The sequence below is a fragment of the Acyrthosiphon pisum genome, chromosome A1, assembly GCF_005508785.2.
Source record: "Acyrthosiphon pisum isolate AL4f chromosome A1, pea_aphid_22Mar2018_4r6ur, whole genome shotgun sequence".
NCBI lineage: Eukaryota > Metazoa > Arthropoda > Insecta > Hemiptera > Aphididae > Acyrthosiphon > Acyrthosiphon pisum.
In genome coordinates this window covers 46233817-46253927 of record NC_042494.1, presented here as the reverse complement: position 1 = coordinate 46253927, position 20111 = coordinate 46233817, and the positions used below count along the sequence as shown (strand labels likewise).

Below are 20111 nucleotides of genomic sequence, written 5' to 3'. Positions count from 1 at the left end.
ATTAAATTATTTTTCTTCTGCTATATAAATCACCGTCCACCACATGTTCTATATTATTATAATACGTCTCGTGATTTTTATTTTCACTTGGCTATAACATGGCGATTATCATAATTTAAACGTTTTCACATTTTTACTTGTCAAATTGTTTTAAACTGCTTTCAAATATTTAAAACATTTTTTTCTACCTATATACTAGGTAACTGCAGTATAATATTTTGTAATTGGATTGTATCCGTCGCTAAAAACGGCAAAAGGTAGGTAGATACACAAAATTAAAGCGTAAAAAAATGTATTGCAACTTCTAATTCATAGATAAATAAATACATTTAAATAGGTGTTTAACAATGAAAAAAATTCAAAACGACTTATTAAATTTTATTTGACTCTGCAGATAGGAATCGAAATACACATAAAGGTTTAAAAATAAAAACCGACGCACATAATTTATGATGTAAACATATATATTTTTAACACACAAGTAAGTACCATAACTATCCTAGCTTAATATTAATATAGGTACCTACATGAAAATGCAAGAAATTAGAAATGTACAAAACAAAATACCCGAGAAAATCTGTACCATCGCATTAATCTTACTGTATACTGAAGTTTTGAAGTAACAAAATATGTAATGGCCCTATTGAATATTGATTAAATTAATTTTTACCTATTTTTGTGTCTCCGCAGTGAAGTATCATACATTTATGATACCCTTACATATTTAGGGAGTAGGGACAGGCATTACATTTGACTTTATAAAATATTAGTGTATAACAAAATTAGTGATAAAAATCAGAAATTATTAATTTTGGGTACATGGACCCATCAATCCCCTTGTGTGAACTCGATAGGGAAAATCCAAAAGGGATATAAAATGTTGATTGGATTCCCAAGCCATGAACGTCTGGTCACGCCTATGTATCCAATACATTCATCGCTCCGCTCAGAATCTAAAAGTCTAGGTTAAATTCAGATAATATTATGTTTGTAAATTAATTTTTGCTCAGACGTCTACAATCGTATTACATTGAAATTAAATTGTATTCTGTTGTGTATAGAGTCTACGAAGTACGAATGGTGTGATAATCTGCGGAAACTGCCGGAAACACTAAATGGTCTGACTTCGGAGTTGAATATGTCGCTATAAAAAATATACATTCATAAAAAATTGTAATTTATTATGTGACATGTGTGTTTTTAAAATTAAAATGTTTTTACTAGAATAATAACAAGTGCATTTGAAGAAAATTAGTTCAAAGTAATTCATATACTTCGATTGTTACTATAGTGTCTACATTCGCAGAATATTGGTTATAAATTATGAAAATTTTTTAAGGCTGTCATAAAGCTTATAAATTATAATACAATATGCATATTTACACAATACAATATTAAGTTTGCTATAAATTTTATATTATAATGTTACACAATTGTTGGTTTACAATTTAAACACTGAATGATTGTGAGCTATTCCAATATAAATGTATAGGTACTAAACAGTTTATTATAAGGGTGTTTTCAATTGATCTTAATATATTACATTTATTTTCGTTTAAGGATGATATATTAAAGGTTTGTATTAATATGATAACGGAAGTTTTCAATTAAAAATATAATACAAAATATTCTATTTTTATAAAATATGTATTTTATTATTTCTACTTCCTTTCCATTTTATGGTATACAGGTTTTTCATTTACTTTATTTTATATACTTCGATCACAATATAATGGTTTCAAGTTATAAAAATCAAGATTCATGAATGTTTTAATAAAATAAATTAATATATCACCGATTACTCATTACTTAGGTAGTACAATTATTTGGAATTTGGATTAGTTAGTGAAAATAATCAAATACCTTCAGAGTCTGATATAGGTTTATTCGTTTATTGTTTACATACAAAATAAAGTTTTACGTATAATTATACTCACTTGAAAAAGTCACATAAATTATAAATCATAAAATAATAATTATTTATAAAATGAAATTATTTCATAAAATAATATTTATAAACGTTTCGAGTATACAATATTATAATGATGAATAAAACGTTTTACGAGTATATTCTAAACATCTATAAATCGATTGTATAAAAAGGTACTATAGGTAGTGTAGGTACCTAGTAAATCAATAGATACCAGTAATAAAATAATTATTATTCATAAATATTTACAATTTAACCTAATAAAAATGTAGGGTATCGTGCGTTCAGTTAGGTATAACTACATAAAAAATAAAATCAAACAAAAAATATAGGTAGATATCAACAGGATACAATTAGGGTATTGGACACTCGACTCGCTTCACTACTCCTATTGATACAAACTTACTGTTCTACTTGAAATGGTATAATTACTTTTAATTTACAAACAATGGTAAAACAACGCATTAAAAAAATAGATGTTGTAACAATACTGTTTTTAGGACGTTTTTCAATATTTTAACTCTTCTAAAAACAAATGTTTACTAACGGTTTTTGAGATTTTTTTTATACACTAGACGTATATTATTTTAAAATTAAAAATTAAAATGTATAAAACTAAAATAAAAAACAACTGTAAAATAAAAAATTATATGTAATAAAAAAAAATTCAAAATCATTCAAGATTATACATTCATATTCTAAACTCTAATCAATCTTCTTCTTACAGTTGTTACTTGCTAAATAACATTTGATGACTTCGAAATTATATATTACAATTAATCAGTCAAAATTTCAAAATTTCTTATAATTAGAAATTGCTTTGCTTTACATATTAATTAATTACTTTTTTCAATAATTACATATGTACTTCTTATTTTATAATTTATAGTAGATATGTAAACATGTTATTTGGCTTCAATTTTCACATCAGTAATTTAAATTTAGTAATCACGTTTGGTGATCAAAAATGAAATATTTAAATTGTTCTGCAATAATAGTATGCATGAATGTGAATTACATGTTTTCAAATTTCTCATAAAAAAAATTACTAACCCAATTTTCCAAAACAAAAGTAAAATGTTGATCTTATATAGGTAACAATAATAATTAATAAACATACTTGGCATACTATTAATGTTTCTCTACTCAGAAGTCAGATCCTTAAAATCTTATACCAAACAATACAATTGTTGAATCGACAATATCCAGTTCTTAAGATACGACGTAAAAGTACTTACCAATCACTAAAGCAAAATATGTGGGAGAAATAAAGAAGATAAAAAAATATTATAAGCGATAGCCATATTTGTTTTTTACTGGATTGAAAAATTTACTCTAATGGGATAATGTAAATGTAATCTTTCTTGTATATTATGTACCTACCTATATAATTATATTATATTGAACACAACAATATGCTTCATAATAAATTCGTTAAAATAGAACTAAGTAAAAGGTACCTATGTAGACAATAGTATGTAGTAGTATTATGATAAAACACTGCAGTAAAAGCTAAAAAACCATGTACCTATTCGGAATCAATCATACTTGATATTTTAGTATTTAAATTCAATGTTAATGCATTAATTCATAACTGTGCTCGCTTTGCAGATTAATCAAAATATATTACTAATTGCTCAAATTTGTTACTCATTATTGTTTATGTGCTAGTTCAACTGTTTTGTTTTAATGTAGATCGTAGATTATTTTCAATTGTATACCTACTCATTTAGTCATTTACACTCCGCATTTTATAGGTACCTACCTATGAATAAAAATTAACTGTTAATTGTACGAGACGTCGCGATATGTTCGACGTTCAGTTAGGTTTGTCAGGTAACTTAGGTATAATATTTAGTACGGTGCCCGATGGAGGAATTAACCGGAAATGGGGAATACAATATGCCAATATATCCGGATGGAATATTGTGAAGAACATAATACCGTTGATACGTAAAATAATTATTAATTACAATTAAGTAATGTCTATAATGTGTTAACCTATAGTTTTGTAATGATGATAATTACGATTGTCGACGTCATAAAAAAACATTATTCATTACAATATTTATAGATAGGTACTTCATACGTAGGTACGAAGCGTTGGCGTTCTTAATAGTATTATGAATCGTTATGACAACAATTAAGCCAAAAAAGGGAAACATTTTAAAACCGTCAAAATACGAGTGGGTGCAGAAAATATTATTCACACCTATTATAAGCGCCTTCAAACTACTTATTATTATAATATAATATTGTGTATAATATAAAATACCTACCTAATCATACATTTATATATTGCTATGATTATTGTATTCCTTATCGCGGACAATATCATATTATTACTTGTCATGACTAAATAAACAGGCATGATCGCTAGATTACTGCACGCATATTTTATACATATATTATACTTCCCCAGACTTGGAAGAAACACTGATATCATAGAAAACAATTTTATTCACATTACAATTATATAGGAATTATACTGTTTTGCCATGTCTGGGGAAAATGCGCAGTGATAGGAAAAATTGGTTTTTTGGTGATCATGCCTGTTTATTTAGTCATGATTACTTATTAGTTTATTATAATAGCGTTTCAGGTTGACTGTCGCGTTACCGATATCCAAGATAGTGTTTGGTGGGTGGGATGGCCTTAAAAGGGTATGATGGTGAGGGCATATGCAAAAATAAAGTAGAAGGGGGCTGGGAAGTCTTTAGCATCCCCAGCTTCAAAATTATCTTTCCCGAAAAAACAAGAAAATCTTAAATTTTACACAGATATTCAATTAAGTATTGTGTTTTTCGTTTGATGACCATTCACCGTCCGAGGGTGCAGCATATTATATCTCACCTGAAAAACGGCTTATTTAACCATAATAATATAATAAGTACGTATGTTATGTAGGACGTAGGTACTACCTATGTTGTATTATACCAATGGTGAACAACAACAAACTGCGATTTTTATTATTACTACCTATTATTGTAGTCGTTTATTACCTATACCTTACAATACCGGCTCGGCACTGTTGGCCAACCTGCCGGTCCGTTTGAACCGTCTCGCCGCCGCCGCCGATTTTCAAAACGAGTAGAAACGACAAACACCACTGCGACACACACGCACGACTACGAGCACGCCGCCGGTCGGCACAGCGGTTCAGTAATCAGCCGGCCACCGAACGTCGCGGACGTGTTCTGCGTATGTTGACGTGCGTGCGTCATATCATCGTATATTATCGTGTATTCGTGAGTGCAGCGTGCGTGCGATGAAATCTTGTGGGACGCCGGCCGCTGCCGTCGTCGTCTTCGTCAGTCAACGTGCCCGGTGACCGGTCCGGTCCGTTACGCGCTACGTCCCCGCGCTATGCCGTTCGTGCAACGTGCCGTGGGCCCGGTCCACCTGAGCAGGGTGAAGCTGCACGACGAACACGGTGTGCCAACGGTCCGGGACCGCGAGCTGGACGCCGTCACAAACTTCGCACTGAGCAATGCACTTCGGCAGATGGCCTCGGTGGCCGCGCTCGCCGACGAGGTGTTCCGCGAACTCCGTGGCCAGCTAGCCGACGTGGCCACCAGGTCAGCGGGTCTCAAGCGCCGCGTCCAAGCCCTCGGCCACTTGGTCGACCACGCCGATCCCAAAGCCGTCACAGTTCGTAAGTCCAAAAAGTCGTCTATACTCAATATAACGTTTACTTTACCTATAGCAGTAGCACGTGCAAGGGAGAGGGGAGGTTAAGGTTAAGACCCCCCCCCCTCCAAAAAAAAAATTGTTTTCCTTTGTGAAAATTTATTTCTCCAAAATGCCCCTTTCTGCCCCTGATCTCTAGTATCGTATCAGTAGTCAATATGCAATTTCAAGCACAACCCTCTCAGGAAAAATATTCTGTGTCGTACCTGCAGTGTAGTGATTGACTTATTACAGGGCTATTAGGTAGGTACTGTTTTCGTCGGTGTCGTGGATTTTGATTTCAGGTCAATAGCTTGATATACTGGGTAGTATATATCATTATATTTTGAGGACGATACTTAGGTATACCTGGTTATAGAACTATAGAAGCATGTGTGTTTACGGTTTAGTGGTATAAGCGAGTACCGGAAAATTCACAAATGCGTTTAAACGGGATCAAGGGGGGGAGGGGCATAAACAAATAAGATGCACTTACATAATATACTATGTTTATGTACCTACATAGAACCCGGTGGAGTGTGGGCTCAATTCGGTTTTTATTTTTAATAGCATTTTAACTGAACAACAATAATATCGTAACGACGCAGTTTTATATATATTTATGGTTTTGGCGGGAACAAAACGGGACTGTTGAGAGCACCGAAGCACGTTTCGAGGAGGAGACATGACCCAAAATTGTACCCTTCGATTTATTTATTTATTTTTTATTTATTTTTGTTTCGTCAACGTGCGGTCTACAGCGCGCAGTAAACCCATATATTCACATATGTTTCAAAATCCGGTCCCTATAATATAACAACATATTTCGGGGTTCACACGCCATGAAACTACTTGGGCCGAAACGCGTGTGTTTATAATATCATTTTTATTGATTCTCCGTAGTGGATGGTTCGTGCCGTCGTTATTTTTTAATCGTTTTGTTTTTTTAACAATCAACGGTTTATTGTTAAATAAATTATAATGAATGAACATCGGAAGTTAATTAATGGTTAAGTAGATATGTCTGTACGTAATAGCGCCGATAACTAATAGGTATTACGAGACGGTCAGAAAAAGCGTTTCACTGATATAATATCAGTTGTAACTTATAATTACTAATTAGAAATAAATATATGCATGTTGGAACATTATGTTAGATGTACTATGTACATTTATTTAATTATACAGGTAGCGTCAGGAATAGTGAAGAGTATGTAAGTTCTCAGGTGCAATTCATGATTAATAACCAACGTTATTCTTCAAGGTTGTTATAGTGAATACATATAATACTGAATATAACGTATTTTATTTTAAAACATAAAATACTGTTAAGACATTTACATTTTTAATATCAGAAATAACAAAAGACTATATGTCGAAAATTGCTGTGAAAACATTCGTTCTGTATAATATAAGTTATAGGTATATTATACAATTTTAGGCATGCTATATATTTCTATATCGATGGTAATGAGAATAGGTGCCTATAGCGACAATGGTCCTACTTTTATAGTTTTATCAATCAATTAACACGTCGTCGTGGTCGTCTGTTGTACAGCGATGATCATAACTGTTGTGTTATCCGTATTCCGTATGATTGCATCGTATGATAATAAGATAATATGATAATATCTTATAAACTGGTTTCAGCGCTGGCTTTATGACAGTTGAAAATTCAAAAACTAGCCATATTGTCGTGTACCTATATACAAAATGTATATTATAATAATATATTATATTGTTAATAAAATATAATATTATGTTGTTCGTATTCTACACGCAAGCACACGGTCTGACGGTTATATTTCCGACCTTATTTTATTATCATTATTATTATTATATTCTTTTCGACTACAGGTTTATGCCAACCAGCAGTGTGCAGCAGTGCAGCTGGTGTCGGTTATTAAAAACAGCAGGGCTGTATTATATGAAAATGGGGCTCACTAAAAAAAAAAATAAATAAACCGGATCTATGTACCGACGTAGTATTGTAGGGAGTAACGACACCCTTTGAATTCGGAGACTCTTAACGGACAAAACGGACCGGATGGATGACCGATTAAATGAATTTATAATTAGTCGAATCTGGAACGGTCCCCGCCAACAGATTTTGAACCGTCCGCGGTTGTAAATATAACAATTTTGCACACTCACAAATTTCAGTAGGTCACGCGCGCGTATCGTGCAGATATTGTATTGCATTTACGTTGAATGGCACGAGCAACATAAACATCATATAATAATAATATAAGCGTCGTGCAGACATGATTTATAATAATATGTAAAAATCGAAAAGAAATTATTAAAGAGCATTTGAGTACATCGTTCGGCGCAATTTTGAATTACATTCTTTACAACAGTCTGCAAATGGTTGTATAGACATTTTATACATTAAACTATTATAGATAGATTATACTATTATAGATTATAGGTCATAGGTATAATATATAAATACAATATAATATTATGTGTACTCAAGGCCGGACATGGGTGACGTAGACACAAGCCTATAGTAGCCACAGGGGCAGCAATTTTTTAATTAGAATGATACAATTTATTATAAGGGCGGCAAAATGTAATTTTGCCCATTCGTAAAAAATCACTTCGCTAACCTTGTACCTATATTGTTATTATAACTTTTTATATATTTTGTAGTAAGTATTATAGATACCTATTACCTATGTTGTACAATTTTCCTCGTAATTTTCTATGCCAAAATCTTAATTTTGATTTTTAAGCATAAGTATTGTTGAGTTGTCACACGTAGTCATCACACATCACTAAGAATCATATTTAATGAACTTTCGAAATGCAAATTCATAAAAGTATGTGTTGTTATTCAATATTTAAAATTATTTGCCTCCGTGGTGGAGGATAATGTACGCGTAATTACATTTTCTTAAGCTACAAGAGACTTCAAAATGCTTAAGTGTACAATATTGTACAAATTATAATCATAATAGTGTCTTTTACTCTTTTGTATTAAAAATTTAAACATTTGATTCTTAATGTTAGCGATTCTTGTGCTTCTATATAGCTTAGTACCTACTTATTAATAATTAATAGGAATTATTTCAAAACTATATTCGTTGTTTTTATAGCAAAAATTGTTATGCTCTGTAGGTAAACATTTTAAAATAAATACATTTCGAACGTAGTAGCTATATAGAGCTTTAACGAACATGTTGTAAAAATGTTGCTATAAAATGAAAATCTAAGAATGAAATTCAACGTTACGGTACAGATACTAAAATGTATTAATTTTATAATGGATCAATTTGCCTGGGGTCCAAAGTGTTGGTCTCATAAAAAGGACCTTTTCCATGCCTTGACAGAGGTAGATAATGAATTGACGTGTGACGTGCTCTTAAGTGCATGACATCCCACCACGTTCCATAATTTATTTTGAATAATTAATTATCTCATATGTTTACAGTTATCCGTTTATCCGAATTTTATAAAGTTCAATGATATATTATGTAGCCTAATGTGGGTTGTTAAAAACTAATGTAAAACCGAGTGTAGAACAAAAACCAAACAATGACGCCAACGGGGTAGGAATGTTGGGTGACAGTGGTTTTCGACTCTTGACGAGATTACAGCACTGTATGAATGCATAACACAACTACAATTGTCTACGCCAGACGCCATTAGGACGGTGGTGCCATACTATTATTATTATTCTTGTTATTTTTTTTTATCGGTCATTAGCCTTGGACGGTCATTCGAAGACTAATCGCATCTCCCGTGAGTGACGTTAATTAAAATGCGTGCTTTCATTTCACGTATACCTACAGTGTTCGTCGACACCTCGTCTTTCGTATACCGTGGTAGTGTGTGACATAGCATTACACTCGGGTATACAGCTCATTTCCATCGAGTTATTTTGTTAACTGTGTAAAAGTGTATTTCGGGGTATGTGTTTGTGTGTGTGTGTGTGTATGTATGTGCACGTGGCAGACAGCAGAAGCCGTACTCGTGATGCTGGGAAACCATAGGTGAACAGGGTACGTTACAATGTGTAAACGTCAACTCGTCTCTACCGTCGGAATGATTGGGTTTCAACGAAATTCCTGGTAAAAAATGTAATTTCTTTTTTTTTAACTTGTAAACTATATCTCTGTCACCCTCTGAGAGTGGAATACGTATGTTATATATGGAGAAACCTTTGCAAGTATTGCAAGGGGTAACAAATATACGGCAGATACATAATATATTAGTATAGGTTTTTTCGGAAAGCGCTAAAGTTACTATCAACATGTGTAAATCGAAGGGATGAATAGGATAGATACGCTATACGACGTGTGTTTTGTACGTGTATATATTATATACATCGAGAAACCGTATAATTGTTTGTATGTCAAAATAATTATTATAAAACAATATCGAAATCAGTCGCACGTTTTCATGTATGCACCCCTCGTCCGAAAATAATTTTAAAAATAACTATGGAATTCATATATTATTTAATTCATATTCAAAGACCTTTAATCACACATCCCCTAAGTATATATATATTATGTTTATGCACCTATTTAAAATATGTACGTTTTATTTTTTACCTACAGATAATGTGGTTATAAAAGTATATTTTGAATGCGTCGTAAAAGGGTTAGGTGGATGGTACCTACGTTAATAGGTTTGTGAAGGGGATTATAAAAAAACTGCCGTTAAGCACGTTCATCATTGATTCTAAGTAAAAAACAAATACAAGAGGCACATTATTTATTTTCGCTACGTTTGGTAACTATGACTACCGGAAGTTAATCAAACAAAATGTTCATATCACACTTTAAAAATATGCCTACCAACAATTATAATTAACATTAAAATATATCTATTTGTTTATTTTTCGAACGACGCTCGCTTGGCATTTATAGTGAAAAGATAATTTTTGTGAACAATAGCCATACGTATAATAGCTTTCATCGCGTTGATATTTCGTGTACCTATTAAATAAAATTATGTATGTACAATGTACATAGACTCATATTATATACTTGAAACGCTACGCTTAAAATGTTAAACGTTTCATGACTATTGCGTCTACTATATAATATTGTAATAAATATAATATATTATAAAAAAACAAAGCCTTGGTTTTGCATTAGCCAGCTGGATAAATATTGTGTATAAAATCTAGACATAAAACCCGTCTGCCGTTGCCATCTGTGATCCATTTAGTCCCCGAAATAAATCGCTATTAAACCGTCGTCGACGGTTCGTTTGCGTTTCCTACGATTTCCCTGTACATAAATATTCCATCATTTATTTTGAATACCTACCTAGGTACGACGATTGTTATAATATAATAATTATTCGTTAAAAACGCGTATACCGTTTTTACCTAACCCATTGCAATTGTCATTGTCCATTCATTAGAAAACCGACCTTCGGCGGCCATTTTTTCCCGCGTTCGACGACGAATGGCACGCAACGACAACGGCTGCAGCACAAACACTGCTGCAGGTGAATATACCCGTCCGGAGCGAGAATGTGTATACAATAATATAATATTATATAGTTTTATACGTAGTAAATTCAAATTTCTCCGTTTCCATTTTATTCGACCGATTTCATTGTGTTTGGATGACCTCAACCGACAACCGGAGTGCGGTGCTCACCCCTGGTCCTGTATACCCCATCCTACTGGGAGGCCGAGTTAATGTAGCGTCTCTCTGCGGGGGTGATGATCGCGCCGGATAGCGCCTCCGGACAGGTTACCGCATCGCCGCGTGTACGTACGTATATTATACCGGTCTTCGAGTCGTAAAAATTCCATCGGAGGAGTGGATTGGAACCCCGGAGTAGTGAGGATTACCGCGAAAACACATATATTTCTTTTTTTCTTTGACGAAACACGAAACCCGACCCATCGCCCCCGCCGACCCACCCCGGGTATTCCCTCGCCGACGTTGCCGAACTTCAAGGATGACCGCATTCTCTGTGCCAACGGTACGAACACCGTCGCTATACCACCGCAGTCGCCAGCAGTGTACCTATATAGTTCGTGATGTACCGTGAAAAGTGAAACATTCAGCTGTTTATAATGTAATAATAATAATAATAATCGTTGACTGGTTTGCTGCTGGTGATTTACAGCCACGGATAGCGGACGAACGAGAATAATAATATACTCATATTATATTTTATACGATGTTGACTACTCTGGTCGAGTTATATTAGGTGACGCGGATACGGTGCGTTTGAGACGTCGCCAACATCGAAGTCCCCTCTTAACGACGTCGTCATCGGGTGTGTCGTTTCAAAGAACGAAATAATAGTAATCGTAAAAATTGCAATTTTTCGAATATTAATGCCATTTGTTTTGCCGTTACAACAGATTAAACTGAGCACGATAAAGCGTCACGATGTTTTAAGATTGTTTGAGAACCCACACGAATCCGTCTCATTAAGTACATTTTTTTGTTACAATCGACATAATAATTGTTATATTTTATGACAATAGTATAGGTACAATAAATGCGTGACATCGTTACGACTGACTACGATGCGCTTTCATCGAGATCCACGCATAAATCTCTATAAATGATTTCGATAAGGGAACTAACGATAGAAAAAATAATTTACGCTTCAGTCATAATAAAAATTCTTGGTAAAAACCTACGATTTTTTTTTTTTATGTAACATATAATTTATTACACGTTACATAGGCTACATAGCCTAGGGCAGTTTAAAATGTGTAAGTTAAAACAAATACCAACATGTGTTGCTTCGTTTCTGTATTCGGTACTGTAGTTAATAACCACCAAAACGAAAAATACATTCTACAGTAAAATATTATATTGTGTACGTAAGAATATTTCTATGACTTCCAAGTCAGCTATCATAAACTAATGATTTAGATGTGTATAGTTTATTTTATGAGTAAGATATATCATTATTAATTATCATACGATTTCATTTCTTAATATTTTCAAACTTACAAGACGTATTTAAAAATAAAAAGTATAGGTACCTAGATAAGTATATGAAAATATGAAAATAAAATTATTCAATACTTTTATGTTTTTAAGCATTCCAATTACTACACATAGTTTTCTTTACGTGATAAATACAGACAAATAATAAACCGATTTCTTAAATGAAACAAATTAGTTGTAATCCAGCCTACATAATACAATATTCCGCTAAGCCAACAGACATTTATTGGCAACACACATTTTAAAACAATTCGCACGAACAAACTGCTCAATTAAACATTCTCAAATAAGCAGTATTAAACACTCCTAAATATTATAAGCCCTGCGAAATTTTAAGCTGATTAGCGTATGTATATCGAACAAAAAGACGACATTTTCACAAAACCGTCGAAACGATAAAATATTACTATACCTACCCTTCTTCGATAATGCAAATCATAAATAAGTTTATTGTATTTAAATTCTAAAAATTATTTCACACGTACAGATATTATGCGTACTATTAAATTTTGATTTTTAGGTCAGGTGTTCTCTAAAAACTTGTTGGCCTCATTGTATACGAATGTACGAGTATATGTAAATTGCATGCAATCTAGACGCACTTGTTAAGATTTTAAACTGAGGTTTTAGATCATCTTCACTGCTTCCGGTAATGCGGTTCATTTCGATATATTTTTTTTTCGAGTACTGCTCTTTGCGTTCGGTTGCCATTCACGCGTCTGGTGGAGTCGCCGCTTCCGTTTCCGAGATGATCCCCGCACTAACGTGCCACAGCTGTAACCAAACACCCGTAGTCTCTTCCTGTTGAGGGCATATATAAAGAGACCAAAACTTATTGTGAGACCAATTTAATTACAAAGACACTAGAAAATAACCCTCATCCTTTACACCCCATCTACGGTTTTCAAAAAAATACTAAAAAAAACCTCTCGTGTAATTAAAATCATTTCATTCTACCGATAAAAGTATATTATAAATACACGGCACATACAAGTCAAATATATAGTATATTGTAATTTTGTAAAACCAAACACCAACAGTTTCAAATCTTTATCATAAGAATAATATTTTATCCACGAATTTACAATTTTTGAAAAATTGTGATTTAAGCGATTGAAAAAACACGTTTATGTGAAAAACTGCCATTTAAATCTAATCAGTTATAATATTTTAATGCTCACAATTATGTTTAGCTAAAGCAAATTTTCATACTAATTATCGATTAAAAATACTTAATAGCTATTTATTCAATACAAATAAAACTATAATAATGGTGCCTACTTAAATAGTAATGATCATATAAATACTCTACAGTTGACAGACAAAAGGTATTTAAAAAAAAATTACCAAAACCCGTAGGCCGCGTAGCATTTTAAATAATCGTATATGACAAAGCATGGTTAATATTTATTTAATTATCAATGTTCTTCATACAACAGATAATTGCATTGAATCAATTAAGAACAGATAAAATACTTATTTTAAAAAGGGCATTTTTGTAATTTATAGCAAAGTTGTATATAGCCACGGATATTCAAGCAACTATTTCTTTAAAATATAATGCCATAAAAATGATGATACAACTATGTCTTTTAATACGATATAAAATATACATTTCACAGTATAAAACATACTTTTAAAATCAGGAATATATCTATAAAATGATCTTAGATGGCAACATTATGTATTGACACATAATTAAAAATATAATTCTTATTAAACTACCTAATGCATTTAGGTAAACGCGCGCCTATTATAATATTATAATATAACTGTTACATAATACATTTATTTATTAAAACTCGTTAAATTATTATCAAACATCTCGGTTGATGATCATTTTTGCATACCCCCTTGAGTTTATTCCATATTCGAACTATACAATTACCAATTTATTAAAAAAACAAATGTTGATCGATTAGGACAGTTATTTTTAAAAACAAAACGTTTTGTGTTTTGATTAAAATCAGTACAACGCATTGAATTGCGAAATGATACCTATGTATAACAAACACTCGTGCAATATTTGTTTATTCTAAATGATTGCGATGCAGACATGCAGTGGTATATTACGTTCGTATAACGTGACGCGTTAAATTCCAACAAATCGAAATCGTTTCGTTTCCACGACTCGATGGATAGAGGGTGTAAAGGCGCACATATCTCGCGTCGTAGTATTACTTCACCCTCCCACCACTCACACACAGACACACAATATCATACTGATATTACACTATAAATTCACACGATCATTTTTCAAGATTACATCGACCTGGCTCCCCGCGTTTTGGGAATCCTTTGTACGCCATAATGTATAAGGATAGGAACTGGTTTCGTGCGCGGCTCGTATATTATATTATTATATATATATTTATTATGGTAGTACCTATATATATATAATGTTCATCGCCGTACATAATAGAACAACAACAATAATAATAATAAGACGTTCGTCGCTCACGGGTTGCTCGGCCGTACAGGTTGAGAGAAGGTCCCGATGGCGACGACGACCACTACGGCGACGACCACTTCGAAGAGGACTCTACGACTAGCTCTATTTACCTTGAGAATTTCTAACCCGTCCATTGTGCGCGTAGGCGTCGGAGGGAAATTCTTCTAGAGGCACATCGCAGCCGCCGCCGACCGCCCCGAGAGACGCACACCTGGGCATTCTCCGTGGAAAGGCGGAAAGGTGAATAACCATTATGATATAGTGTACGTACGCCGCGATGACTCGTGTGTCGTTCGTTTTTTAATATTATTATCGCACTTCCTGTGCGCGTGTGCGTTATTGTGTTCGGGCGCGTGTGTCTTTGAAGAACGCCGACGGTTGTGGTCTAAATGTCGTTAATATGATGTAACACAAATATAATATTATAATAGAAAACGCCGACTATGATGAGCCGCGTAAATAGCGTACACCCGCGGTGTATGCAATATTGAAATAATGCGAGTATAATCGTCGCGATTAATGTGCATTTTTTTTTTCGTCGACCGAAATATCGTGTACTATATTATATTTTTGTCTCGTCTCGCCACATTCCCGGTACTACAGTGATCGTATAATTATTATGAGTAATGACCATGTCGTTATATTATTTATTCCGGTTTAAGGTTATCCGCGGTGTATTCCGTCCGATTTCCATTTGCCCAATTTCAATAGTGTCACGGAAGATTTTTAGTATTTTTTACACAATTTTATAATTTACAATGTCATACCGACCGAACGATTGTCCTTCTTTGTACGACTGTGTATACGAGTATAAATCGATGTCACGTTTTATTTATTTAAATTTTCGACGAATTTCGTATTCTCCTTCTTCCTCTACCCGATAAGATGGGCTGCAGGTGGGCAAATGTCCACTGGGCCGATACTCGTATTTATATTTGTACATTTGTATAGCAATAAATTAAATACAAATTATAGGTACACCACAAGTATGAATTTATTTGTAGATTTAATTATTTACATCATTTAATTTATATTATAATCTATAAATAATATTGTGTGTATGAAGTCGTACCTAGACTACTAAAATGTGGGCTGGAGGGTCGGGTCCTCTAAACTTAAATGCGTCTGACAGGATAATTTCTCTTGATCTGACACCGTGAACCTCCTCGGCTAGTGTGATCACGAAATGATGTATTTGTAAACAAACGCCTTAAAGTTTGACGTGAAGAAGAAGTTCGAGACCGATTGTTGTGCAATTGTGCAAACAGTATACATAGTACGCTTTTATAGAATTTATATACATTTGTGGTAAATTATAATATTATGCGTATGTGCGTGTCAGCACTATTCGTGTACGTTTTGCTTCTGAGAAATCGTGCGCGTACAATAACTAGATCGGATTTCGACTGCCTCGAATGTGTTTGTTCGCAACAGTATTTAATTTAGAAAAATCTCTTATAAACCAAGCGAACAATACAAAATATCGTAGTAGTAGATTGTGTAGTGTGTATAGTACCGCGTGATATATAAAAAAAGAAAAGAAATTCTTAAAAATACAATTTTGTCAAGTATATAAATTTCAAACGCATGATTATATTGTACATATGTTGCAACATGTTGAAAAATCGTTTTATTATAATCATATGTAGGTACATTTTTTTTTACATAATATTATTGTCTACATTTACTAGTGATAGACACGTCCAATAACACTTGTTGTAATAGAGTAGAACCCATATATATACCTAAGCACTATACATATAGGTACACATTATATTATGTGCGCAGCTATCGCATGTATATGCTGTACCTATACTTTCTCTCAAGACCCTGTCTATAATTTTCTGCAGTCTTTAATAGATTACATCATAACGTCGTAAGAAACACCTCCGTTTTGATTTTTCCTGTAATACCAACTTCCATTGTACTCATTTTTATCCTTCAGATTTTAACTAACCAAGTCTTTTCAAAAACAGCGATCACATTTTATACACGACACCGTTTATATAATATATATATATATATATATTGTATAATAACTGGTCACGTAAACGATACTGTACTATTTTCTTATTCTATCGACTCGAAATCGTATCCCACCAACCGACGGACAATGTACGTAAACGGTTTTTTTGTGTTTATTATTATATAAAAATACGTTCGATTTATATATTATATTATTATATTATATTTTTATATGTGCCGCAGTGCGCGTTGATCGTAATTTACTATACAGATATAAATTCGATTTTTGTTATATAATACGCACCCTAAATATACTCTTTACAAAACGCATTACCACTCAGGAATGCGTAATGTCAGAAAAATATCCAAGACGATAATATACGATAAGGTATAAAAGAAAAACCAAACACCTATAGCCTGTATAGTGTATACATTTATAGTTTATCCGACGAGCACTGATAAAATATAAATCGGAGTGCACACCGCGAGTCTGCATTGAAAATAATCAGAACATTGTGCGCATAGCACCTGCAGTGTTAGTATCTGCAATACGGAATATAGGCGTATAGGAGGTACCTTTACTAAAAACGTCTGTATTTTAGTTGTTCCTGTGCGATATTTTATCAATGACCTGACGGGACAACGTCTCCGGTGTACACGAATATATCGTATAGCCTTATTTGTACGTTTATTGATATAGTTTTCCTATAAAATATTTAATATGTATGACACCAAGTTAAGGGGGGGGGGGGAGTTGGTTCACACTACACCGTGTCGTGTCGTGTTTTTAATGATCGTGCCGTGCGTTTTTTTATGTTTATACAAAATACAATACCAATGATACGACTATTGTATACGTAAGTTGCGCCTGATGATATCATTTAATCATTTTTTTTTTTTTTAACTCACTTTTCTGCACAAAAATGTAGCCACCCGGCCAAAAGTTAAATATAATCAATTATGCGGTATAGTTTGGTTACTTTGGTATGGTTTGATAAAATAATAATATACCACAATATGATATACCTTAATTGACCACCGGGTTCAGCTAATCCGACACTTTTACATGACACGGTGTCACTAACTATTAATCCGGGAAACTTTTTGAATCGTAGGTACTTATACGGTTCACGGATCGTACAGACTACCTACCGCGAGAGTGACCAAAACCAGATCTTACATTATATTATTATATATATAGGTACGAGGAATTGCGGGAAAAAATCCCGTCACTAGAAAAATAAATCTCCAATGGTTAAACTTTCTGCAACATTCTTAACTTTATATTATACAATGTTTATAAAATAATTCTTATAAATAATTTATATTTAATTAAATTTAAATTTAAAACTGCCCGTCAATCTTCTAATACATTATACTAGGTACCTACCAGAGATTTTTTGTGAGGATTTTTTACGAGGTACGAGTTACACATGTGATTGCTTGAATGATATAAAAGTGAAGTCCTATTTTCATGTTTTCGTTAAGTCACTACGTATTTTTTTTGTTTTTATTATTATTATGTGCGTAGAGAAAAAATATGTCTTCTCTACGAATCCTTTCAATTAATTTTTCACCGAGTAACGACAAAAAAATAATCTAGTGGTTTTCATTTCTGTACACTTTATAATATAATATAAGTACGTATAAAATACGACGCGTGTGTGGAGGAGGAGATAACACATAAACATTCACATCATATAATATATATATATATATAATTTTTATATAGGATATATAGATACATATTAACTGTCACACGCGGCGACAAATTAAATTCACGCACGTAAACCAGTTTTCATTGAGTTCTGGTCGAAATGAGTTTGCAGAAATTCTTTTATCCGAATTGATTTATATTATTATAAATGAAATAATAATAATATAACGCATTATAACAACGACATGGGTGCGTAACGCGGTGTACATTATATGCCACTGACCGTGTTTGTCTGCACAGATCGGTTCCGTAGCGATGAAATACGCATGGCGTTTCCGCCAAAAAGTTTAATTTTTACGACCGGGCAGGGTCGTGTCCGTCCGGAAGTCCAGCCCGAAAATTCGACACGTGAAATTAAACGCGGCACGAAACACGAGCGGTGCACAACAGAATCATTATAACATGCGCTCAGCGACAATAGCACATTAAATCGTAATACAATTGGGATCAACGTGTGTATTAAAGTGCGTATTTTACACACACACACACATACACACACGCGACGACGCGTCATTCATGACCGATCGCTGTAGTACCCTCCATCCCTAAACACATGGCATCGTAAAATCAGTACCCAGGTGACGTGTGCACGTATTATGCATATACATCCCGTACACCGTGGTTCGGGGGTACACACCTTTGCATGGTTTGAGGGTTGTTTGGTACGGCCCCGATACATTACGAGAGAACAATAACGCGTAACGATCGAGCCGAGGTTCGGGGGCCGAAAAAAAATCATCGCGGGGGGGACTAACACTTGTGCAGCGTGCGTGCGATTTATATATTATAATACTGTGGGGATGTCGATGGGGAGGCGCGGCCACGAGAGATAATTCGTGATGTGAATTGTTATAGGAGTTTGGTTTTTTTTTCATATAAATCGAGTGTTCGCTGCCAATACGGTTTTATTTCTATGTGTATATACATATACGCAAGTACGCTGTATAGGTGGAACACATGTACACCACCTATATATAACTTACTATATCGCCATACCGCGATGATCGCGAATTCAAGTGGCGCAAAAATCATAAATCGAGAGTGGGCACGTCTACGCAGTTATACGGGAGTACCTATGTATCTATAAGTACTCGCAGAAGGGAAAAAAACTGAACGGAAATTCGGTTCCCTGTTTCCATCTCGTCCAACAATATAATAAATGACATCGGATATACTTTTATACTCTTAATATTGTTATTATTATATATACGGTATTCTATGATATTTAATATAGTTTCGTCTGAATAACCGTTCTCGCTGGAAAGTATTAGAATTAAAAAACAGTTCCTATATGCCTTTAAACAAAACGTATACGTATTATTGTTTTCCCGAGTGTATTCGTTTGTAGTATCAAATTTAATGATATTATATTCATAAAATCATATTACTGATATATCTTTGAATTAATAACTATCAACAGTATTTTGTTAATAA

The 20111-nt window shown here is 33.4% G+C and overlaps 1 protein-coding gene across 1 annotated transcript in view; it reads left to right on the top strand.

Moving 5' to 3' along the window:
- The first annotated feature begins 5043 nt into the window (after nucleotides 1-5043).
- LOC100163301 overlaps nucleotides 5044-20111 on the top strand; it is a 43489-nt gene continuing 28421 nt past the window's right edge. The window contains exon 1 of the mRNA XM_001944513.5: nucleotides 5044-5585. Within this exon, the coding sequence (XP_001944548.2) occupies nucleotides 5297-5585 (289 nt within the window). The 5' untranslated portion in view covers nucleotides 5044-5296. The remainder of the gene's footprint in view (nucleotides 5586-20111) is intronic.